Consider the following 24,635-nt stretch of genomic DNA (forward strand, 5'->3'; position numbering starts at 1 on the left):
ATCCATCCCGCTTCCCTGAGAGAGAATTAATGACTGACAGACGCATACAACAGTGCCTGCCTCCAGCAGCATGTTACACTCTGCAAACCTCCTGCCTGCTCAATACAGCCAGCATGAGCCTAATACTTACATCCACATGTACCAAGCTCACCTAAATCCACAGCAAAACCCCAGCTATCCAAACATCTGCGTAAGCATCGACCTCAGCACTGGCAATTTTCCAGAAGTCAATTAATTAACATTATATTTAGTGCCACAACAGTTTAGGCAATAACAGTTTAAACTCCCATGTTTCTCAATCTTTGCTGCAAAGTGAATATATCCTCTTTCCTCCTCCCCAAAACCCATCACATCCCAGAAGAATCCTGCTGAATCAGTGCTGTCCTGACCACAGCTAATTTCTTGCATTAAGTGTGAATGTCACTCTTAGCTGTACAGACCTTTGAAAGCAATCACAAACTGGGGGAAGGGTTCATTATTTGTATTCCAGGATTCACCCTCTAGTTCCCCTCTGTTTCACTCCAGCCACACATCCCTTGGAATCCCAGTCTCTTGGACCATCCTTCCAGTCAGAGAAAGTTTGCTGAAGCTCCTTCCAGAGCCCATGAGTATCACCCTTGAGTCAGCCAGAAGGATGCACTCAAGGGCTACAGAAGGCCCTCTTCTTCACTTGTCAAGGCTGAAAATGCTGCCTTTGCCTTTGTGACTGACAGCAGATTTCAGCCAAAGGCTCATCAAGCCTCCATTAATGGCTGACCTGCTACCTTCCCCTACCAGTTCGGGATTCTGCACAACTGCAGCCCTGCCATAGGAGAATGAACAGATATTTAAGAGATTCCCATTGCTACATGGTAAAGACTTGCAGTAACAGCTATAGTAAGGCTGCATCTGATGTGGATTTCTGTCCCACTAGGAAATAGACTAAGACCCCAACTCGTTTCATACAGGTCATTGAACAGATATCAAATGGTAAAAAACTTTCAGCCACTGCCTGGGGCCAGGTAAGAGTGAGTGACCAAGAAAGTTCCCCTCACCTCTTTAAAATCAGGAAGCCCTGTGTAACGAGGCACAAAGGCGGAGGCCATGTGTCCGGCTGATGAGCAGAAAAAACTGGGAACTAGGAGGTCCCAAGTTCCAATCCCTTTGGCTGAGAAGTTATCTGATCTCTGTGTTCCCAGGCCAGTTTTGAAAAGCAAGGGCTTCACTAGATAAATGCTGAGCTTTCCTGGAGGAAACTAGTTACAAAAATGTTAAAAGTTGAGGACAATTATAGTTTGAAAACTGCACATAAATTAACCCTCAGCCACTAAAAACAGAAGCCTTCACGTCACGTCAAAAATTGAAATAAACATAATATAAATGGAAGAGGATTCCCAGCACTAGCTGTATCTGCCATCAGAACACAATATACGGCTCACTGATCACTTGTAAATTAAAATATGCAGATAGAAAAGCTGGAACAGAGAATCTGTAGCAAGCAGCAGACACAGCAGGTAAAACTCAGATATTGAGCAATTTAACCAATGCCCCATCAAAAAGGTTTCAAATGAATAGCACTGGCACAAAGTGAAAAACACTTAATTAAACTCTTCACAAAGAGCAAGTTACACACCCACACACTTGCCTATTTAATTTTGGAGACAGGTCATTAATGGTCAGGGGCTCTGCCTGCATTGCACACACACAAACCAGGTAACTGGCTACCTGATTTGTGTACATTGTTATTTGATTTGCACACACCAATATATATGCGATTCAGAAACTTCTTTTGAAAATGTGGCTTTACATGGCTTATAGACGGACTGACAAATAGAAGCTGGAATTTTGGTAGCGGTTAGAGAATTCTCCTCCCCATAATTAAGAAAGCAATTTACCATTATAGGAATAGCTTAGGAGTGGAGAGATCTAGGGCTATATCTGTGCCACACAGATGTTTCAGCAGCACAGCTGCAGCTACGTCACTGTAACGTAGGTACATCCATAGAAAGGTTTTTCCCCTGTTGATGTAGGTAATCCACCTCCTCAAGAGGCAGTAGCTAGGTTGATGCTTCTACACTGAGGGTTAGGTCAACCTAATTATGGTGATCAGGGTGCAAAATTTTTCACACCCCTGAGCAACATAGCTAGGTGGATCTAATTTTGGAGTGTAAACCAGGCCTAGGAGGTTCCACCTAATAAGTCTGCAGGATTTCTAGTTCTGCCATCCTAGTAAGTTTCCTTGATTTTGCTGTCTTGGTAAATCATTTAGTCAGGCATCTAGAACAGGCATCTGAGCCTTCGAAGGAGCCAAAATTTACCACTGTACATTGCCAAGAGCCACAGTAATACGTCAGCAGCCCCCCCCATCAGCTCCCCTCCCAGCGCCTCCTATCCACCGGCAGCCTCACCAGTCAGTGCCTCCCCCTCACTCCCCGCACCTCTCAGTCAACTGTTTCGTGGCATGCAGGAGTCTCTGGGGGAGAGGGGGAGGAGCGAGGGCATGGCAGGCTCAGGGGAGGGGACAGGAGAGGGTGGAGTGGGGGCAGGGCCCATGGCAGAGCCAGGGGTTGAGCAGTGAGCACCCCCTGGCACATTGGAAAGTTGGTGCCTGTAGCTCCAGCCCCAGAGTCGGTGCCTATACAAGGAGCCACATATTAACTTCTGAAGAGCTGCATGCAGCTCTGGAGCCACAGGTTGGCTATCCTGATCTAGAACATGTAACAAAACACTACAAATATGTAACTTCCCACAATACATTTATCAGGAAAGTGTCATCCTAAAAGGGGACACATGGGACCACAGGAACAAACCAAAGGTCCATTGAATTAGGTACCTTGCTTTCCTGCTATATTATTTTTTAAATGAGTGCCTGAAATTATGCTTCTAGATTCATTTTTATGCACTTAAACATGGATTTGGGAGCCTAAATAGGTACCTATTGTGACAGATTGACAATATCCTGGACAAACCTTATGGAATTAAGATAAGCTTTAACAAATAAGAGTTAATGCCTTTGGGTCCACTGAATAAAAAATGCAATTGTGTATGCATTATTGTGGAATTGTATGTATCTTCTCTAGAAGACTGACTAATGCAATCTCTGGAAAGTATTAGGAATTCCAAATAACTGTTTGGGACAATACACGTGTGAATTGGGAAATGTTAATTTTCCTTCCAAACCCAGCCTTTTGAAGCTATGACGTGGGAAGAGACACCCATTGTCTACTAATTACCTGCTCCTGCAAACTCCAGATCAAAGACACCCAAACTGTATAAAAAGGGACTAAACTGTTCATGGGGGTGCTAATTCTGAGCAGAGGATATGAACTTGTGACCACAAAAGAGAAGGAAAAGTGGTGGAAGACCCACCTGCCAGAGCCCAGTTGGAGACAGTTAGGGGGAATCTCTGGTAAACTGATTAGCATATATGCAGGTTCTTTTAGTTTTTTTAATATGCTTTCTCTGTAATGCTTATACCTTAAGAATAAATAGGCTTGCATAGGAAGTGTTGCATAGTAACTTATAACTGTGACAAATGCACTGTTAACAGTCTCTGAGGAGAAAGGCAGAGCAGGCCTGCTTAGCTAGTCTGACTTTGCTGGCGAATTCACACCATATAATCAGAGAGCTTTGCAACCTGGAAATACTCTGGTCAGGAGGGAGAGAGATGCATGTCTCCACCCAATAGAGGTGAGGGTCCAGGGAGACAGAAGCCAGAGAGTGGGTGCCCTTGCTGGACTATAGAGGGGAGATATTGGTGCAGCTGTCCTGAACTGTGACACCTTTAAAAAAAAAAATTGGATCAGGTGCCACAACCAAATGGAGCAAAAATCCAGCTAGTTTAGTATCTAGCCTCTGACTGATGCCAGATGCTTCAGTAGAAAGTGAAAAAAAACCCAGCCCTTTACACTTGATTATGAACCAATGCCCTGGAATAGCTTTAAAAGGAAAACTGCACTAATTTGGTTTACTCAGCACAGAGGTATTGAAGTTCACGGGGTAAAAAGAACTCGCTACTGGGAAAAACAGTGAATGAATTACTTTATTTACACAATTTTCCTTACAATTGGTATTTCTGCATCTAGCATGGCAGGTAGCTGTCTGAGTGGAGAGTAAAGCCACCTGCAACACTGCCAACTACATAAGCCCAGTAGAAAACACTGGGACCCAATGTGTTAAATCAATATTCAAGCAGACTGGAAACTGGTGTCACACTGCCAGGATGTTCAGCACCGACCTGAAGGAAAGGGTGGAAAGTACATTGACCATCTGTGCTGAAGAATAAAAGAGGGTAACAGAGGGGAACATTCAATGTGGCACAGTGATTAAAAAAGCAACTACAAATCTGCATTGCATATACAGGGGGAGCATATTAAGACAAGGGAAAGAGTTCTTTCCTTTTACACAGCATTGTTAGGTAACAGCTGGTGTTATCCTATTCAGCTTGTGAGTGGAAACCTTATAGCCTCATGTTTAAAACAAATGCCTAGGACTTAGGACTCACACATTCTATTCCCTGTTCTGCCACTGCTTTAACGCATGGCATCTGGACAAACCACCACCTCTGTGGCTCAGTGTCCCCATCTGTAAAATGGAGGTGAACTTTACCTCACAGCAGGTGGGGAGCTCTAAGGATTAATGTCTGTCAAAAGCTTTGAAGATGGACAGTGCCAAGTATTTTGAGCACAATAATTTAGAAGTGATATGGGTGCTGACAGGGGAGAAATGAGGATGATAAAGCATAGGGAGGGAAGAAACACAAGAAGAGATTAGAGGAGTTAAGTATACACAGTCGGTAATGAAGGAGGCTACCGGGGGATACGATTCTGGTTCCGTATGTACATGCTGTAGGCAGGAGGGAGAAAAACTGCCCATTAGATAACAATGAGATGAAAAGACAATGATTTTAAATTAAGAAAGGAAAAAAAATCAGTTTAAATAGCAGCCAAAAAAAAAAAAGTCAATTTGAGAAAGGAAGCAAATTCTGGATTAAGTGGTAGAACTAGGGCTGTCGATTAATTGCAGTTAACTCAAAAAAATTAATCGTGATTAATTGAACTATTAAACAATAGAATACCAACAGAAATTTATTAAACATTTTTGGATGTTTTTCTACATTTTCAAATATATTTGTATTCTGTGTTGTAATAGAAATCAAGAGTACAGTGCTCAATTAGTATTTTTTATTACAAATATTTGCACTGTAAAAATGATCAAAGAAATTGTATTTTTCAATTCTCCTCATACAAGTACCATAGTCCAATCTCTTTATCATGAAAGTGAAATTTACAAATATAGATTTTTTTGTTACATAACTGCACTCAAAAACAAAACAATGTAAAACTTTAGAGACTACAGGTCCACTCAGTCCTACTTTTCGTTCAGCCAATTGCTAAGAGAAATGTTTATTTACATTTACGGGAGATAATGCTGCCTGCTTCTTATTTACAATATTACCTGAAAGTGAAAACAGGTGTTCGCATGGCACTGTTGTAACTGGCATTGCAAGGTATTTATGCTCGTTAAAAAAATAATGTGTTAATTAAATTTGTGACTGAACTCCTTGGGGGAGAATTGTATGTCTCCTATTCTGTTTTACCACATTCTGCCATATATTTCATGTTATAAAGCAGTCTCGGATGATGACCCAGCACATGTTGTTTTAAGAACATTTCCAGCAGATTTGACAAAGCGCAAAGCTGGTACCAACGTGAGATTTCTAAAAATAGCTGCAGGGCCCAACCCAAGCTTTAAGAATTTGAAGTGCCTTCCAAAATCTGAGAGGGAGAAGGTGTGAAACATGCTTTCAGAAGTCTTAAAAGAGTAACACTCAGATGCGGAAATTACTGAACCCAAACCACCAAAAAAGAAAATCAACCTTCTGTTGTTGGCATCTGACTCAGCTGATGAAAATGAACATGCGTCGGTCCGCTCTTCTTTGGATTGTTATTGAGCAGAACCCGTCATCAGCATGGACACATGTCTTCTGGAATGATGGTTGAAGCATGAAGGGTCATATGAAACTTTAGTGCATCTGGCACGTAAATATCTTGTGACGCCAGCTACAACAGTGCCATGTGAACACCTGTTCTCAGTTTGAGGTGACATTGTAAGCACGAAGCAGGCAGCATCATCTCCTGCAAATTGTAACCAAACTTGTTTGTCTGAGCGATTGGCTGAAGTAGGACTGAATAGACTTGTAGACTCCAAAATTTTACATTGTTTTATTTTTGAATGCAGTTCTTTTTTGTACATCATTCTATATTTGTACATTCAACTTTCATGATAAAGAGATTGCATTGCAGTACCTGTATGAGGTGAATTGAAATACTATTCCTTTTGTTTTTTACAGTGCAAATATTTGTAATAAAAAATAAATATGAAGTGAGCACTGTACACTGGCTATTCTGTGTTGTAATTGAAATCAATATATTCAAAAATGTAGAAAACATCCCAAATACTTAACTAAATGATATTCTATTGTTGTTTAATCGTGACATTAAACACAATTAATTTTTTTAATCGCTTGACAGCCTTAGGTAGAACCCAAGCCCCAGAAATCCTTAAGTCTTAGCCAGACAAGCACCAGATGAGCTAGAGTTCCTGCAATAAGCCAAGTAGGACATGGACTAAAGTGACCCAGTATAGAGACCTTCTAGCCCCAAGAACTCTGATTCATTCACAAAATATCCCAGATGCTTCCCAGACATTAAAGGACAAAATTTTGGCTCTCAGACTTCTAATGTGTTTTCCATACTCCCACTAAAATAAATGGAAGCTCCCTCCACTATTATTCTTATCAATAACTTTATTATACCTGGCTCTTACAATGCTGTTTCATGATCAGATCTCGAAGTATTCTGCAAAGGAGATAAGTCATTATCCCCATTTTACAGATTGGGAAATTGATTGGAGACAGAGAAGTCTATTTTGTCTACATCATCCAGCAGGCCAGAGGAAGGAATAAAACAAGGTATCCAGAGTCCCAGGCCAGTGCCCCAAACCAGGGGTTCTCAAACTGGGGGTCAGGACCCCTCAGGGGGTCACGAGGTTATTACATGGGGGGGGGTCGCGAGCTGTCAGCCTCCACCCCAAACCCCGCTTTGCCTCCAGCATTTATAATGGTGTTAAATATATAAAAAAGTGTTTTTAATGTATAAGGGGGTCGCATTCAGAGGCTTGCTGTGTGAAAGGGGTCACCAGTACAAAAGTCTGAGAACCCTGCCCTAGACACTTGAACACACTGGCTCTGCACAGATATCTGGAGGCAGAATTTGGACCTGTATCTATAAACACAAAGTGAAGTCTGTGGATTACAGCGTATCCTACCAGCAGCATCTGCAGAAGAGAGAGGGCAAAGAGGAAAAAGGGCTCAACAGGTAAGTGGGAAAGAGAATGCCAGTAGAGGGGAAACGGGCAGGGGTGCAGAAAACAGGATTTGATGCATCATTGTGGGGATAGAGCGTCGGGTGTCCTAGGCCAGGGAGAAGAGAAGTATCTGTGGAGGGAGAAGGGAGCCAGAGCAGGGAAGGTGCATGGGTGAGCTGCATGGGAGGTACAACTCCCATCAGTAAATCTGCAGGCTTGGAGGGTGTCTCTGCTGCAGAAGAAGAGGGGTAGGGAAAAAAAGGGAAACTCTTGTACTGTTGACAGAGAATGCAAGGCCACTGGTTTTGTTCTCTTACGAATGGGCTGTGATAGAGCACAGTTATGGGCTGCACAGAGGCTCAGTCACTTTATTTTGGTTGTTAAATGTGAAGGTGACAGAGAAGTAGCAGCTCAGTGGCAGGACAGGAGGTTTTATTACTCCAGTGGTGAAGGGAAAGGAGCAAGGCCCTGAGCATCCAGCAGAGAGAAGGCCATTCTACATCGCAGTTACAGTCACCATTAATCAGCCCCTTCCCGCTGTGTGGCGCCCTGGCATTCAGAAGCAGGGGTCTTCTCAAGCATCCTTTAACCCCTTCACCGCTGATGCATGTGCACTGCTGCATACAGCTTTTCAGAATAAATGAGTTAAAAATGACAGAGTAAAATTGGTTTAAGATCAAAGCAGAAGAATCAAGATTGTATCCAGTCATGATCTCAGTTATGGTAAGAGGGCTTTCGATCAGTGGTTCTCAAACTGTGGGTCAGGACTCCAAAGTGGGTCACGACCTGATGTTAATGGAAGGCAACGTGCAGGGGGGCAGGGGGACATGGGATCATGTGCCTGCCGCTCCCCCCACCCCGATTTCTACCTTCCATTTAGCACAGAGGTTTTCAATCTGTGGGGAGCACCCGCCTAGGAGAGCACACCCCACAGTTTGAAAACTGTCACCTCCTGCCAGGAGCGGGTGGATCAGAAGCTGGTGGGAGCTGCCTGGCCCGCTTGGGCCCCTGGCTCTCTGCACTGTAGGAGCCGGGTGCCCAGCGCCCTCCCTGCCCTGCTGGCTGGCTGCCCAGCAGTCCTCCCTGCCCTGCTCCCCAAGCCAGGCCGCCTCTGCACAGCCATGCACTCCCCAGGCAGAGCGGGCAGCACAGCTTAGAGTTGCACCCCTGATGCGCTCTTGCCTCTCCCCAAAAGGATTCTGGCGCTGGTGGGCGAGGGGCCCTCTGGAGCTGGCCCCTGCCTGCAGAGCCCGGCGGCTGTGAGTGGCTCCCCGAGGCGCTGGCTCGCCACTGCCCTGGTGCTCCTTGCTCTATGGCTGCTCCTTATGACAGAAACGCAGTTCAAATTAAGGACTTTCAATTCTTCAGCTAAAATTAATCCTTTAAGCAAAAAAATATGTGCGAGTGACTTATTCTGTGGAAAGTTACAGCATTTAAACTGGAAACTATTTCACATTTGAAAATAATTGGCTATTTAAACAGAAATCATTATTGAAATGTTTTAAATAAAAGCTGTAGATGCTTACAGTCGTTAATAAGTATTGATAAAATATAAGCGCCTTGTTTTTTCAGCTCAAAGGACCCATGATGAGCTATTAACGTGAAGTTCTACAGTGAGAATTAAGCTTGTCCTCAAGCGAATTACTATTTCTTGTTTAATTGCTGGGTATAAGGTCACACAAGCTGACTCATCCTCAGAAGTGATGCATGGAGCAGTTACATGACTCACCCCTCCACCTTTAAATTGTGCCTCCCCGCACTGAAAACATTGCCTCTGCGAGACACTCTATAGGAAGGCAAACTATTAGTACAGTAGCAGTGGTGGAGTACTCAGTACCAGCCTCAGGATTCCTTGCCAAGACAAAGCATGGCTCATCACTGTGAAGCATGCTCTCAAAGTAACATTAATGGACTAGCTTCCCTTTTCTTTAGTTCAGCTCAGCAGCCTCCCCTACCCATTGATGGGTTCATCCTGACAGCTCCTAATAAACTAAACTTTATAGGGCAGTCTCCTGAGAGCTCCTGGCCGCTAATTAATGCGCTAATGAAGAGCCTGGCTTTCTTGTTTGCTCGACAGCTCCCAGGTCAATCAATCTGCCAGGGCCAGGCTTGTGAAAAGGACTCCTGGAGACTGCTGCGGTATCATCTCCCTCCAGCCCCATTCCCCTTCCACATTCATTGCTGTCAAAACCCAAGCAAAAGGGGGAATTTATAGAGGAGGAGCTGCAATCACCTCATGTGCCTGCTTCAGGATTAGTCACGAACAAACAGACAGGCACAGACAGGAGTACAGGAGGGGGAATCAGAAGGGCAAGAGGGGACGGTAAAAATCAATCCACAGAAGCAGATGCTGCTGCACTTTTATTAGAGGCTAATGGCCCACACGTATTACAGTCTCCATGTCCAATCCAGTGGTGAAAGGGGGCATGTGGCTGTCAGAAGGCAAAGGACACCGTTAATTGTTTTCAATTTCAATGACCCCTGTACACAGGACATAAAGAGCAATTGTGCTTCCTAGTCCATTTTGTTATGCAAGGTCACTGTGGTAAGAGGAGGAGGATGGATTGATAGTAAAGAGTTTTCTACCACTGGCATCTAGATACCAGTAGAGTCAAATGAAAGCCATGGGCATCAGGCAGTCCCAGCGTAGTGGTGTGAGCAGTGATAAGCTGCCAAAATCTTAGGAACCGGTTCCCTACTGGGCCTTCGGCGGCACGGCTCCGGCGGCTGAAGGACCCACCACCGAAGACCCGGTAGGGAACCGCCCAGTGAGTACACCCCCCACCCACGTCCTGCCCCCCTCAGAAACCATAACCCCCCCTGCCCTGCTCCTTGTCCCCTGACCACTCCTTCCCAAGACCCCCAACCCTAACTCCCCCCAGGACCCCAACCCCTGCCAAACTTGCCCCGCTCCCTGTCCCCTGACTGCCCCGACTCCATCCACCACCATCCCAACAGACCCCAGGAACTCCCACGCGGCGCCTACCCAACCCCCCCTTCCCCATCCCCTGTCTGCCCCCCCAGAACCTCTGCCCGATCCAACCCCTCCTCCCCCGCCCCAGTCCCGGCCCTGGCCTCTTACCCCTGCTGGGGTCGGGGCCAGGGTCGGAGCCGCGCCGTGCGGCCGGAGTTGGGGCCGGGGCCAGGCAGTGGCTGGAGCAGGGCCGGGCGGCGCCTGGAGTCCTCATCGCGCCCCACCCTGCCCCAACTCACCTGCAGGAACCACGCCGCCCGGCCAGGACCCAGCCCGGACCCGCGCCGGCCGGACCCGGCCAGGAACCACGCCGACCTGGCCGGACCTGGGGGCCGGACCCGGGCAGGAGCCGTGCTGCCCGGCCGAGGTCGCAGCTGGACCCTGGGGGCAGGAGCTGCGCCGCCCGACCCCAGAGTCTTGCTACGACCTCCCCAGCGGCACGCCGCCTGGAGCCCTCCTCCCGCTGGCACCCCCGCTCACCTGGTGGAAGCGCTGCTTGCTTCTCAGCCCTCCCAGCTTCCCGTGCGAACAGCTGATTCGCGGGAAGCTGGGGAGGGGGAGGAGAAGCCGGAGGAGCTTCAGCAGAGGAGGCGGAGTGAGGTGAGTTGGGGCTGGGAAGGGTACACAGCTGCTAGAGCTTTAGTTAAATTTAAAAGCCCTTTTGGAACTAGTTGTCCCTCCAGGAACAATCGGTTCTAAAGGGGGTGTCTAAATTTAACAACCGGTTCGCGTGATCCGGTGCGAACCGGCTGCAGCTCACCACTGGGTGTGAGGGGAGGGTGCAGGAGGGCATAGGTCACTTGAGCTCATGTTTGCTAGGACCAGATAAGAAGAGGATGTGTAGATAAGAGGAAGGGGAAGTCATTGGCCATCTCTGCAAACCAACCCCCTTCTTAAACAAGTTCCTGGTTAACCCTGTGGCCTTTGCCAGCCTTCCTACAATTCAGAGCTGCTAGCCTGGATGTCCCCACAGGATGCATTAATGCACTCACGTGCCCCGGGGCAGACCAAAATTCCCAGTGGCCCCCATTTCTTCCCTTTGGATGAAGGGGCTCTTACCCTGGCTGCTGTGCAGGCTCAGAACTTCCCTTCCTAGGAGGAGAGCAGAGGGCCTTTCCCCCTGTGTGTGCACATGCGCTTGAGCGACCAGGGACAGGAGTGCTAGTAGGATTGCTACGACCCACAGCCCTGATTTGTATGGATCTGTAGCACAAAAACACTTCCTGATACTCAAGTCCTCAGTATTCTCAAAACCAAAGGACCTCATCCTTCAGCCGCAGAGGAGAAAGGTAAGTGTGTTAATGCACACGAGGACTGTGGCAATTTAATGCCACCACAAGACTTCTGATAACCTTCTTGCCATGAGTCATATTCAAATGTCCTAGACTGTACAGACCGCAACACAGCCACTCATTGCATACTGCACTGACAGAGACCACCCGCTGTCCTTGTCTGATCCCATAGACATGTCACATCTGCATGCTGCTCGGAAATGTCACACTCTGAATCAACAGTTCCCTTTGCCAAAAACTTGGCAGAAAGAGGCAGTTTGAAAAAGCAATGGGAATGGCAATTGCATCTACTAGCCCTGCCCTCAAGTTCCACCTTGCCCGTCCCGAATCTCCTCTCTCATTCAGAAGTCTATTCACCTCTCTCTCCTGCTCCTGAAAGCAGGAGGCTGGGTCTTGACATATTTCACCTTCAAAGCCGCATGAAGAAGAGGGATCGGAATGGGGTAGGGCTCCACTCATCTCGTCTCCTCAGCAAGTCTAGCTGGGCCAATTCCTCAGCTTGCACTGAGTGCCATGGAACTGCAGGAGGGTCATTGGGGTTCACAAGGAACCTTAAGACTCCTCTCTCCCACTCAAGCCAGAGAGATTCAAGTGCGACAAAGAACTACGGTGCCTGGGCTCTGTAGGGCTGACTCTGCCCTGAATGATCACTTGCTGGCCAGCCTGGCAGTGCTGTCAGAAGGGATCAGTCATCACCTCCTTCCAGCTGGAAAGGGGCGGAGGCACTGGAAGTGAGTGCATAAAGGAGAAGATGGAGTGGAGCAGGGAGAGAACACCTTAAGGGACCTGCCTTTGGGACAGAGAGAACACACGTTTCAATAGCAGGAGAGAGCCAGTGACAAGAGGAAAGTCCCACAGGAAGGGCACAGGTGAAGAGAAATCCCCATGTGCACAGTCAGGGCTTGTTTCAAGTTCAGACAGAGCTTTGAAGTTGGCAGGAGCACTGCATGCTGTCTTCGGGGAAGGAGCTGGCCTGAGTTGTCTTGTTTTATTGTTCTTTCCCAACCATTGTACAGTGGGCTCATGCCACCAGAAAACAAAGGGAGCCTTGAGAACTGTGAGGAAATGAGGGGAGCGTTTGCCATCATTGGCAACACAGCAATTGCCATAGTGGATTCACCCAGTGGGTCTGTCCTGTCTCTGACAGGAGACAGAACCAGACTGATTTGAACTTTGGTCTGCAGTGACAGGCCAGTGCTGAGACTGCATTACATTACAGGACCTCCTCTTCTCGGAGAGGGATATCTAGTGTCTTAACCTGCTCACTTGACTTGCCTATATGCCAGTTGGCAGAGAGTGCATGCATGGGAGTGCAACCCTCCTGTTGCTTTAGATCTCAGAACAAGATTTCCTGTGCTGTGTCATTGCACTGATCCAGCCCAGCCCAGTGAAAGTAGCACAATATCCTGAGTCTCTCAAAACAGGCCTGTAAGAAGCAGGCAGGCCATACAGATGAGTTAATGAAACTTTCCACTCTACCTGGCAATGCACCCTAGAGCAGCATTTCTCAAACTGGGGTCTGCAAGGGCACTCCAGGGGCTCCGTGGGCCCCACTGATCAACTCCTCTCCTTCCCTCTTTCAACTCCTCCCCCTCCCACCCAGCGCCCCATGCACACCCTTCCCCGGTATGCAGGAGGTGCTGGAAGGGAGGGGAGGAGGTGTGCTCGGGGACAGGGCAGAGAGGTGGGGAAGAGGAGAGGCAGGTGGAGTGGAGTGGGAAGAGGTGGGGTGAGGGGCTTTGGGGGAAGGGGTGGAATGGGGGCAGGGTCTGAGTGGGGGAGCTTGGGGGTCCACAAAAAATGTAAATAAAAATGGGGGTCCTCGGGTTGCTAAAAAGTTTGAGAACTGCTGCTCTATAGTGCAGGTGTGCCAGTCAAGCTGGAGAGCCCTCAGCCGAATTACTAACATGGGGTGGTACCAGCCCTTCAATACTGTTGCAGTCACTGACAACCCCTCATCCACAAACAGAAGACTAGCATCACACTCTTCTATTAGTGATGATAACCTCCTCCACATACTCTCACACACAGAGCCAGCAGGCCGTCTCCCATACGGCCCACCTCTCTCACAGCCAACACATCTGTACTACTGCCCCTCTCTTGAGGGCAGCCATACCAAACCGATACCTGGCCTCCTTGTCGCTGTGGGTCTTCATGCAAAGGGCGGTGCCCATGCTGCCATGGATAGCTAACTCTGGGCCCAATTTCACAACCTCTCCGTATGCAGGCCTCTCCTCCAGACCTCTGTTAATGCTGCCAATTATCTGCACTCACTCACCTGAGCTCGCCCTCAAGAGCTGCCTGCATTGTTTCTGAAGCATTGCTAGTTCCTTCCAAAGAGTGAGATGTGGGTTAGTGTTTAAAGGCATTGGGCTCATCTCAGTAGATATCTCAGCGTGTTACCTCTTGGCCACTTCAGACAGCTGCCTACCAATTATGTGACATACATTTTGTCGAAACATTCTGTAATGAAGCTGAGATACGCTCAGATAACCGTGCTGCCATTTGTACAACCGTCCACGAAAATCAATTATTCCTGCAACATAAAGTCAAGGAAGCACCAAAAAAGCTGGAATAAGAACTGGACTATCAAGCTAACGTAAGAGAAAACGGTGCCTTCTGACCATAGTAGAGTACCACGTGGATGCATGCACTCTGCTTCCATTATTTAAATACATCGGCTGCTGCAAGCCACACTGAAGAGGTCTTGCATCTGGGAAGTGGTAACTGCACAAAGCGATAACCTCTCTCTCTTCTTCTTAGCTCTCATGAGGAAGATGGGCCTGGACACTAGCTGGTTTGGCACCATCCCAGGAACATTCAGAGCACTGCAGATTTAGTAGCTGGCATGCTTACCTCTGCCAGCAATAAACCAGTTCCCCAGTGTGCTGTTGGCAGGATCATCTTTAGGATAAGACATACATCCCCATCTCCCCAATGAAACAAAAAGCGAGATCCTGACCTCCTTTGGTCATTAAAAATACCGCAGTCCCTTTCTACGCTAACTTTCCTACTCCTGCTAATCACCCGCATTAGACAGAACTCCAGGGCTCTCTTCCTGCATTTTCAGTTGGATACAGCATTCTTCACTTCATGGCCAAGGTAATAGGTAATAATTGGAGATATACCAATCTCCTAGAACTGGAAGGGACCTTGAAAGGTCATTGAGTCCAGCCCCCTGCCTTCACTAGCAGGACCAATTTTTGCCCCAGATCCCTAAGTGGCCCCCTCAAGGACTGAACTCACAACCCTGGGTTTAGCAGGCCAATGCTCAAACCACTGAGCTATTCCTCCCTCCCCAACATTTCTGGAGTGATTCCATGCATCGATAAACAGCATCCGTTATACCTTTACATCCTTTATCTACCGACTCACATATTAACTGTTTAGAAAGTGTTTTGAAACTGCGCTGAATGGTAAAATTAAGGCCAGTTGTCAGTGGTTTAGCGTTGCTGACACTTGGCTTCTAAGAACTGAGCTGAGATCACTTTTAGTCACTAGTGGACTAGCTGGTTTGGATCTGAACTGATGACATGGAGATTAATTTCAATGTCACATTATTAAACTTCTGAGCCATCCTGGTTTTGCACTTCAAGTTTGTTTCCACTAGGCCAGTGGTCCTCAACCAGGGTGCAGCGGTCTTCCAGTGGGTATTTCAACTCATCAAGGTATTTGCCTAGTTTTACAACAGGCTACATAAAAGGCACTAGCGAAGTCAGTACAAACTAAAATGTCATACAGACAAAATGAGAAAGTGAGCAATTTTTCAGTAATAGTTGCTGTGGCACTTTTGTATTTTTGTGTCTGATTTTGTAAACAAGTCATTTTTAAGTGAGGTGAAACTTAGGGGTAGGCAAGACAAATCAGCCTCCTGAAAGGGGAACAGTAGTCTGGAAAGGTTGAGATGCAGTGCACTAGGCCAAGCAGCTCCGCTGTAAAAAAGCTGTTCCTCCATACGTGACCTGATGGTAGCGAGCCATCCACAGCCATATCTCAAAGTGGAGAAACTGCCTGACATTGCCACGTTCTTATGAATGGTTAACACTGCAGCCACACACAAGTTATCTGAGTCTGCCAAGACCTGAGCAGCAGCCAGATCCAAACAGCACATTGCCTAGCGTTTAGCTGTATTGCCTCAGGTGTACTCTGCTGATCTCTTGCCTTTCTATAGCACCTCACCTCAACACACTTGCGGGACTTATTTATATATTGATCACAACTCCCATTACTGCAGACAGTCACTTTTGGGGAGGAATGCAGCCGCCATTTAGTTTAGGACACAAAATGATAAATAGGATTTATTTATTTTTAAATTTAAGGTCAGTCGGACAAATACAGAGCTGGAATGTTGTGATCTCAGAAAACTAAAGTTCAAGATTAATGCACAAGCTGAAGGATCTTGGAAATACATACTAGCCAGATTTGCACACGACTCATAGATAAGACTTCAGTAAAAAGTGGCATTATATTAAAAAAGAGGATGGTATCCTGTTGAATTTAGGTAAACAGAATTATTTACTTGAGTTAGAATTTGTTCAGGGCACTGTGACTGATGCCCTCTCTCTTGTACATAAGTAGCCAGAGCTCTGTTTTACTGTTACCTGAAAGCCAGCTGCACCTCAGCAGTGCAGGTCTCACTAGCAGCAGGGTGAGACACTGGTTAAGGACTGACTGAAGGAAGAGGGCTGCCTACTGAATCACGTGCCCCACCTGGGTTTTCTCTGGAGATCATCCAGCCAAAGAACCAGCAAGACCTGACCCTATTTAGCTGGTAAGAGCGAACGGAATCACAACACAAGCAAATGTGGCTTCAGGCAGCGGTTAAGGAGGCAGCTTGTGTCTTGGAGGCTGCCTGAGGCACAGAAATGAAATGTATAAGAGAATGCAAGGTGACACGGGGACCTCAGCCAGAGGAAATGGGAGAGAAGGGACACGCCCACCTTCCCTTTATTCCCCTATGGGCCACAAACATTACACAATGCTCATTAGACCAGACTTACGAGTTGCCTGGGGATGTTTGCCAAGCAGTGTTCCGGCCTCAATTAGGAGATGGGGTGTGGCACACATCTCATATGCCCTATTAATGCACCATTAGAGCTTGAGCGCCGCAGTAAGGAGGTGGTGGTTCCATCATGCAAGGCCTCTAGCTGGCCTTTAAATCTCCCCCTGTGCGTGCTGTGACGTGGGTTTCTCTTCCCAGATGGCATTACTAGGGATTCGCTCACACACAGCTGCATTGCAGAGAGGTGTGTTACTTCAGGGAGTATCTCCAATCAAACCTGCTTCCCAGGAAAATGAACTAAGAAGATAAGAGTCCCCATCCTGACCTCCGGAGCACCCCTGACAATAAGACACTTACTACAAGGCAGGATAACAGTATGGGAGTCAAGACAAAAAAGGAAGGGATTGCTTGCAAGTAGAGAGAGGGATAGTGGAGATGAGGGCAAAGGCACTGCAAAAGCAGACTCTCATACTGCAGAGTGTCTGCTGACTCTTCCATGGATAGCCACACGCGAGTTGGGGAGGAAGGAGGGGAAAAAACCCCACAAGAGCAAGGCATCTGGCTGTAAAGGAGTCTAGGGGAGAGGGTGAATGAGTGGAAAAAAATTTCCAGTGCAAGAAGAACCTGGGCCATGATTTTCAGAAGTGACTAGTGATTTTGAGTGGCCAAGATGAATGAGCCTGATTTTCAGAGGACAGGTGCCCAGCACTTTCTGAAAATCGGGCTGCTTTTTGACAAGGCAAAGCTGGGCACCCCAAAACTGAAGTATTCCAAAGCAATCATCACTTCTGAAAACCTTGGCCCTGCTCTCTAGCAGAGCTTGGCTATGGATGTAACATGTAACTGGAAAAAGCTACAGCACGTCACTCACTGAGACGTGCATGCAGACAAGTCTTGGTGGGTGCGTATACATAACATTCATAATGTCTGACAGCATGACTAGGATTAGTACAGCAATAGCCAGAATCAGGGTCCCTCTGTGCTAGAGTAAGATACGAGATGCAACAGGTGGGAACAAACAAACAGAGGGAGGAAGAGTAGCAGTGAGAGGAAGGTCGGGTTACATGCACTGACAGTATGTAAAATGTGCAGTTCTGAGGTGCTTTTTCTTATACATGTAAAGAGACAGTAATGTTAGTAGTTCTTGCTGGCGGCCATAGCTGTACCATCACATAGTTGTTAAAGGAGTTTAGAGCTAGGAGGTTTTTGTCTCTGCCCTTCGGGAAAGGAAAGAGGGCAGAATTTGAGTCCTGTCACTTGCATGAGTTCTAATCCTCCAGGACATTGACCATCAGGGCTCTTACCTGGTCGCAGGACTCGGATCTCTAGTAGGTTGGAGGTTCTGTCTGCCAGTCGTGTCCAACTGCTGTTGTAGTTCTTCCGCCACAACTCGGCCACACACTGGTACTTGCCGGCCTCGGTGTCACTGGCCCGGCTGATGCTGAGGCGCACGTTGTTGCTGGACTCTGCTTTTTCAATGGCAGTGCGGGTCCGGAAGCCCATGTACCTGTCTCCCCACTGGACCCCACCGTCCCGAGTGAAGGTAACCAGGTCATGGAATTCTGTGCTGCCCGCTGGCTGGAAGCGCCATGTCACAGACACTGGGACCCAGGACGGATAGTGCGGCTTGATGATACACTGGAGGTCAAATGATTCATTGTAGGTCACTCCTGGGGTTCGGGATATGGCTGTGACAGCAAAACCAGCCTCTGCAGAAAGAGAGAAATGAGTGAGACTGAAGAGAGTTTGGAGAACTCTGTCAAATGAGGCTTGCCACAATGCTGTGAATGAGAAATGGCTACAGCAGTGGTTCTCCAATTACACTCCCTGGAAAGCTACTGGTGCTTCTCGTTTCCCTTTACTAAGTTACCTTAAAAGCACCTAAAACACTTCAAATACAGTACTTGCTCCACAGGAACTTTCCATGTAAGCCACTGCTGCAGTGCAACAGGGATAGTATTTCATTTCCAACAGGAGGGGAGGTGGTTCCTGCAGCCCTGAATGGGAGGGGAGGTGTCTGTGAGAACCTCTCTTCTAAAACATGGTCCACACCAGTGGGTCTCAACCCATGGTCCACTTGCAACCCGAGCAGCACACAGCTGTGGCTCATGTGACATCCTCATGGCCATACAGGTAGTAAATATATTGTGTAGCTGTGGCCCACATAACACACAGAGAAGCTGCATATGCGGCTCACAATGGTAAATAGGTTGAGAACCACTGGTCCACACTATTGAAGTACTGAAGAAGAACTGGAACACTGAGCAAATAGGGAGGAAGCTGGTAATCACAGAGAACCTTCACAACAGCCAGACCTAAACTGTAGAAACTGGATGAAAAAGTTTGACCACTAATCTCACAGCATTCAGAGCTTGAGTCAATACCCACCTCTTGGCCCAGATTTTCCTGCAATAGTAAAATTTTGTATTCATAATTTTCTCCCTGCCCCCAAATCCAAGCCTACCTCCTGGTGGCACTGAAGGGGTGACGGGAGGGGAAAGAGAGGACACCTTGTTGTCATTTATACTCTTGAGAGGTGCCCATTGCTCTAGTATTTGAGCACCAATATAAAAACCCTGGATAGAGAACCCTTGAGTTAGAGTGAGGACTCTCTGGTTTTAGTCTTTATGTGACTCAGTCACCTAGGCAGTGACTCTCATTGTCTCTCAATTACAGCTATATTTGTATAAAATATATAATTTATATACCCATCCACACACTATATAATACATATTTTCTGGATTATATTTTATAGAGTTTTTTTGTTTTGCTTCAGGGTGTTTTAAAACTAACACAACATTAAGGTGCGAGGACAATATATTCTTAATTAACTGTCGTAAATTCAGAATTTAGAAATTTTAAGAAGCCCTCAGTGTAGCTCTGATGATGCAGTCCCATGCATGGATCCAACAGAAGCAGAAATATCTGATATTTGAGAATAGATTATCAGCCTACTAAATTCTGTAAATTACTGCCAAAGAGAATTCTTCATTGCCTTGAATGCAATATCAAGACAGATTACAAACCCATGGAAAACTGGCCAGGCAGCAAAAGGAGGGAATAGTCCTTGAATTCAGACTACTCAGGAGACGGTACCTTCTGACCTTTGGGTTAAACAGACATTAATTAACAATAGTAGGCAGATGGGACATTAACTGCAGTCAGCAGATTAAATTCCACATGCCAGCCTTGCCACAGAGCAGCCACTGAGATCTCTGCACACTTATAGCAAGTGGGCTCAGGAATCCTAATAATCAAAAGACGTCACCATGGCAGGGTTCCGGGCCATGTAATTACTGCAAAAACAGGTCAGTCTTTGGGATTAAAGCTTTTAGAAATGTGTTTAACGATTATCCAGGAGAAGAGGAAGAGGCCCAGTGAGCTGCCCGCATTGCAAGATCTTTGCATCTCATCACCACATAAAGCATGGCAACCACCCTACCCAGGGAAGTACATATCAGGCCCAGTCCAGAGCATAGCCAAGACGTCAGACCCTAGTGCCAGAGACTGAAGGTGTAGAAAGCTGGTTTAATTTTTACAAGGTCATCTGGTCTTGTAAAATTAGGCTTGGTCTGTATTCAAAAATTAAATGGACCAAGCTTGGTCTCTAAGGGCTGTGAAAAATGTTGTGAGCCATAGTTAGATTGGCCTAGCCCCCAGAATAGATGCAGCTACATTGAGAGAAGAATTCTGCCATTGGCTCAGCTATCACCTTTCAGAGAGGTGGCAGAAAATCCCTTCTGTTGATGTAGGAAGTGTCTACACTACAACAGCACAGCTGCACCGCTGTCGTGGCTGCTCTAGAAGCTGTAGTGCAGACATGCTCCTTTGCCCAGACTAAGGGTATTACGAAAGGATTTCTCGACTGCCATGCAGGAACCAGATCTGCATTCTCTGGCTCTCAACTCTCATGTGTACATTACATCCAAGTTAACAAGCAAACAGCTTTCTTTTACAGCAACCAATTGCCCTGACAAAATACAAAGGGTGGGGACGGGGACGTGGGGCTTCCTTCAATGCCACGTTTTCTCCCCTCATCAGTTCCTGATCCGATGAATGAGCCCAGGGCTCTGTAGAAAGCAGTACACTTGATTTGTTCACTGACTTAGGATCAAAGAACTATGATCCTTGCTAAGCAGAGAGGAGACTATTTTAGTAACTGGGGGAAGACTACCCCCGCCACAGTGTCTCTCTCTCTGCAGATTTTGTGAAAGCTTTTCCCCTCTCCCCCACATTGATCTACCAAGAACACTTCAATTGTGGCCTGCAGCACACACACTATTTCAAGCTCTGGGACTCCTCACAGCTTTCCCTGTGGCCCCTTAGCTCCCATATGCAGCATTCCTTACTATTCCAGCTCTAGGAGCACCCTTAACACAACTCTGCCCATGTACACATCATCAGAGGACAGCTATTCCCCAATGGCTTGCAGGGGCCAAGATCCCTAGCACTCCGCAAAGTGGCAGGACCCTCATGTGTTCAGAGGCTTTTAGTCTCTGGCTGTAGTAATAAAAAACACTACCCTCTTTAGCACATGCCATTCAAGTATCACAATGCACTTCACAAATATTAAGGGGGGGGAGAAATCAGACTTAGCAAAAGGATGTCGGACATTTTCTCCTTCAAATTTTATTGGGCTGTAGTAACACCTCTTGGTTATATAAATAGGAACTAGTTATGACCTGTCAATCTGAGATTTCTCTGGAAGAGGGAACTGCAGTGGAAGGTCAATTTATTAATTTTTAATTGCATTTTCTGGAACTACTGGGAAGTTTTACACAGCTAACTTTCAACAAGTAGAATGAATTAATGAACGTGACACACACATTTTAGAACTAGGTCATTCCAATTACCATCTTGCTAACTTCCCCCTGCATCCCTCTCCCCCTACTCTTCAATTCTGGCATGAAATTAGCTGCCGGCTTCACCAGACTACACAAAATACAAATTAATATCTTCAGCTGATTCTCAGCGATGCTGATTTACACCAGCTGAGAAACTGACCTTAATGCTTTATTACCCAGGATTCCTGCCAGCTTGTATAAGATCGAAAGCAATGATTTCTAGCTCTAGACAGAATAACTCTTAAGAACAGGTCAGAACTGAAAGGGAGGAGGGAAAAGCAAGATGCTAATCAAAATGTGATATGATTTTAAAGGTCTTCGTTAATACTGTATTGCACTGGAAAGCTGCGAATCCATCCCAACTTTCCAATCACAACATACAGCAATTGTTTATAGCCCTGGCATTTTTCAGGTTATCAGGCTTTCAAGAACAGTCACTAGTTCTTCAGACCTGCAGGGCATTTTTGGCACTGGTCTGGCACTTAGTATAGCAAGATCTAGACAATACCAGTGAAAGTCTACATCCATGCAGTTGCCAAAATACCCTCGGTGTGGTTTTTACTGTATTCAACACTCAGAGGGATTAGTTGTGAGAACAGGGCACCAGCAATCAGGACTCCTGGGTTCTAGTCCCAGGCTCATAGATTTGGCTAATAGACTCAACTGTGTGGCCTTGGGCCAGTCGCCGAGGGCCTGATTTTCAGATGTGCAAAGGGCAGCTCCTGCCAACATCTGATGGAGTTGTAGGTGCTCAGAATTTCCGAGAGTCAGGTTCACAGTCTCCCTGCACTTCACCTTCCTCATCTGGAGAGTGGAGATAATATTTACCTAGTCCACAAAGAAGTCGGGAGGCTTAATGTTCACAAAGTGTTACAGAAGTGCCATTTCCCACTCTGTCTCTCTAATGCCACACGCTGGAGTTCCTGGGTAATGTGACGTGCTGCACTCCTACAGCGAAGCTGTCTACAGGCACATTGATTCCCACTCAAACAAGCTTCTCCCACCAGAAGCATGCCCCTCCCTCTAACTCTTAGCTCTGAAGCCATACAACACAAGCCAGCACTGCCTGCGACCACCTCCTGACTTGCTGTAATCAAAACCCCATGAGGGTGAGGTGCTGGAAAGCATTGCACAGACACCACAGTGCCACTGGTACTCACCCAGAGCAGTGATGGATACGGGCATGCTAGTGTGCCGCTCCCCAATCATCTGCCACTCCCCATCTTGCGTCCGTGTCCACTCTGTCACACGGCACTCATAGTGGCCCTCATCTGCCTTGACACTGTTGAAGATCTCCAGGGTGAAGGAGCCTGGCTGCACCTGCTCCATCTGGATGCCCCCATAGCTGCTACGTTCTGAGTAAGAGGGACCCGGCTGCAGCGTGCCGTCTCGATCCAGCCGCACAACATCACTGCGCCTGTTCTGCTTGTCCACAAGTTGCCAGGTGACGGAGAGATGGCTTTGGGGCCCAAATCCCGAGCGCACACTGCAGCCAAAGCGCAGGCTCTCCCCTTCTAGGACATTGCTGGCATTGTTGGTCATCTCCACGGAGATGCTGGTCTCTAAAGAGACAGAAAAGAAACATGTGTACATGGAAGAGATGATTATACTCATCCATTTGCCAATATTCAAGAAAGGTAGAGACTTGGGAAGGAGTTCTTCCAAACTTAGGTGCATGAAACCACACACACATTGGATCTGTGTGTGGCTAACGTGTGTGTGTGTGTGCAAATATCCAAAGCATGCACATGGGCAGTGACTTGCTATTGAGGGACTTGTGTGCCTAAGCTAGGGGAGGGCCAAACTTTGAAAATCTGTCCCATTATTGCCTGTGATGAGTCACAACGTCTTCTGATCACAGGTCCAGGACAAGACCGTAGAAGAGGAATGTGCTGAAAGCACAGGTGTTACTCCTGGTACTGTAACTCCTGTCCTGCCAAAAGGCTTCCAATCCATTGATTTACAACAATCACAGAATTCTGATCATCATCTTGCCATTTCCAATTCCTACCCAGTTTTCACAGCCGTTCTCTCACAAACTACTAGAGCTCATTATCAATGCTTTATGCCATCAGAAAAGTGGGATCTTGAAGTTTCAAGAGATATAAAGAGGTATGGCTTGATTTTCACAGGTGCCAAGTGCTGGTACGCCCACTGCTTTTTGTGGGAGTTGCAGATGCTTAGCACCTTTGAAAAAAACATTAAGTCCTGTTAGTTTGTTTCTAGCACTGGTGGTTATGAAATCTCACACTTGTAATCTGTTACAGTTCTAGTCTAGAAGTGCTACTTTTTAGGCATCAGTCCAATCCAGGACTTCTAGCTAGTGTAATTTTTAATCCCAAATGAATGAGAGTCTATGCTAAGAAAGTAAAGGACTACAATTGACCCTTACTTCAGGACAAATGGCTTCAGAACAAGCTGCATCTCACTACAAGGTTAATAAATGGGAGGTAAAAATTACACAAAAGCCTTTTTTAGCTACTCCTTTGTTTGCTCAATATATATTGTTGGGTTAACTTTGATGATACTTGCGTGGCTTGTCACATCAAAGTTATCTGAGTTGGAGAGAAAGAGAAAGACAAAGGAAATGAATGAATCAGAGAGATAGCTCTTCTTGTCCTGTCTTTTCTGTATTTATCACACTCCCTCCAACACACACAAGGAGTTCAAACAGGGTCAGACAAGAATGTTTTCACTAGGCTGGCTGAGTGAAGCATCCAGTGACAGAGTTGGATCTTTGTGCTAAAGAGCCAATGGTGGCTTGGGAAGGATGCAGTTGTTTCTGCTTCTTGGCCTAGGGCACATCCCCTCCGATCTGAGGAGCTGATGGGATCTCCTGCAAGAGCACCAAAGCAGGGGCATCTGAGCAGTAGGCACTAACATATTTCCAGTGGCTGGGCTGCTTCCCGGATGAACTGGGAGCTGGTTTGGGACCAGCAGCACTCCCAATTCAGCCTTTTAAGATGGGATAACATCTTAAAGTTCCCATATTCCTGCTGGGAGGTGGGAAGAGTGGGACAATAAAGACAAGGTTTCCAGCAAAGATCCCATACTCCCTTCTCTGCTATCAAAGTAAGAACTACAACCTGGGGCAAACACCAAGGCAAGGGCCAATTTTTCCAGCCTAAGAACCTGAGTAGTGGATACCTCCCTCCCCGGCCTTTGAAGATCTTTCT

General features: G+C 46.8%; 1 protein-coding gene across 2 annotated transcripts in view; it reads right to left on the reverse strand.

Annotated features, from left to right (window-relative positions):
- The window catches only part of IGSF3 (immunoglobulin superfamily member 3), a 150,561-nt gene that overhangs the window by 26,687 nt on the left and 99,239 nt on the right, over positions 1–24,635 (reverse strand). For both annotated transcript variants that reach the window (XM_039546063.1, XM_039546072.1), the window contains exons 6-7: positions 22,620–23,021; positions 17,920–18,324 (exon numbers count right to left, since the gene is read on the reverse strand). In XM_039546063.1, coding sequence (XP_039401997.1) covers positions 17,920–18,324; positions 22,620–23,021 — 807 coding nt within the window. The remainder of the gene's footprint in view (positions 1–17,919; positions 18,325–22,619; positions 23,022–24,635) is intronic.

Source organism: Mauremys reevesii, linkage group 1 (assembly GCF_016161935.1).
Source record: "Mauremys reevesii isolate NIE-2019 linkage group 1, ASM1616193v1, whole genome shotgun sequence".
NCBI classification, from domain to species: Eukaryota; Metazoa; Chordata; order Testudines; family Geoemydidae; genus Mauremys; species Mauremys reevesii.